The sequence below is a fragment of the Otolemur garnettii genome, unplaced genomic scaffold (genome assembly GCF_000181295.1).
Source record: "Otolemur garnettii isolate 467f Iridium unplaced genomic scaffold, OtoGar3 scaffold00012, whole genome shotgun sequence".
In the NCBI taxonomy this organism is placed as follows: domain Eukaryota; kingdom Metazoa; phylum Chordata; class Mammalia; order Primates; family Galagidae; genus Otolemur; species Otolemur garnettii.
The window spans coordinates 16,140,358-16,141,380 of NW_003852407.1; the positions used below are offsets into that span (position 1 = coordinate 16,140,358).

Here is a 1,023-nt window from a genome sequence, read left to right on the forward strand (position 1 = left end):
GATCTCCAACTCTTGGGCTTAGGCAATTCTCTTGCCTCAGCCTCGGGAGGAGGTGGGACTACATATGCCTGCCACGACGCCCAGCTATTGGGCTGGGGTTGGGTTTGAATCCACCACCTTTGGTATATGGGGCTGGTGCCCGATCCACTGAGCCACAGGCGCTGCCCAGGATCAGAAAGCTTTAATACATATTCAGCCAAACCAAAACATCCAAGATCTATTTTGCTCAAATATTCAACAAAGCATCTGTTTCCAGTCACAAAACTCACTGGACTGTGCCCTTTGCCACTCAACAGTCTTGTACTTGAAACAGGAGGACAGAACAGAAGCAATGTCAGGCTGACTTATAGCTTGATGGTAGAGCTGTTCTCTCAAAACTCTGAACAGCAGAGAAAAGTTCCTGGAGAGAAGCCCCTTACGGCAAGTTATTGGCTCTACACTGGCCTCCTGCGACAGCAGGGAGGGTCTGCCTATGGGGAATGCTGGCGACCCACCAATAAACCAGCAGCTTTGTTTTGCTGGATGAAGAAACCAAAAATCGAGAAAGTCACATAAGCCAGGAAAATGCCAGAAAGTCAATAAGCTGAAATTTCGTGGGAATAAATATTAAATGTTGCAGTTAGGTTAAAAAAAATAAAGATAGAACCTGGGTAACACCTGGGCTAACAATACTGACCCAGATAATTTATTACTACTGTTAATAATGCATTATCCTGAGCATTCTGCCAGGCACTTGCTACACTGTGTGTGATTTCATTACTCCTCACAATGACCTTTGAGGTGGGTGTTCACCTCTGCTCCAAGCTCTGCTTCCACTCTTCAGATTCCATCAGGATTAGGGATGAGAAAGGTACAGTCTTGTATTTTTAATGAAAAAGAATGCTAACCTGGAGAAATTATATAGAAAAAATTCTTGAATTCATCCATCCACACTTCTGCAAGTCGTCTGTTATTCTTATTGATAATCTGCCCTGTGCCTCCTGGAAACGTGTAAGGTGTAGCCTTCCGAAACACATGTCCAAC

At 44.5% G+C, this 1,023-nt stretch overlaps 1 protein-coding gene across 1 annotated transcript in view; it reads right to left on the bottom strand.

The window, feature by feature from the left end:
- Positions 1–1,023, bottom strand: part of GALNT1 (polypeptide N-acetylgalactosaminyltransferase 1) — a 78,241-nt gene that overhangs the window by 17,483 nt on the left and 59,735 nt on the right. Inside the window, 1 exon segment of the mRNA XM_023510167.1 lies at positions 888–1,023. This exon segment is cut by the window's right edge and continues 3 nt beyond it. Within this exon segment, the coding sequence (XP_023365935.1) occupies positions 888–1,023 (136 nt within the window).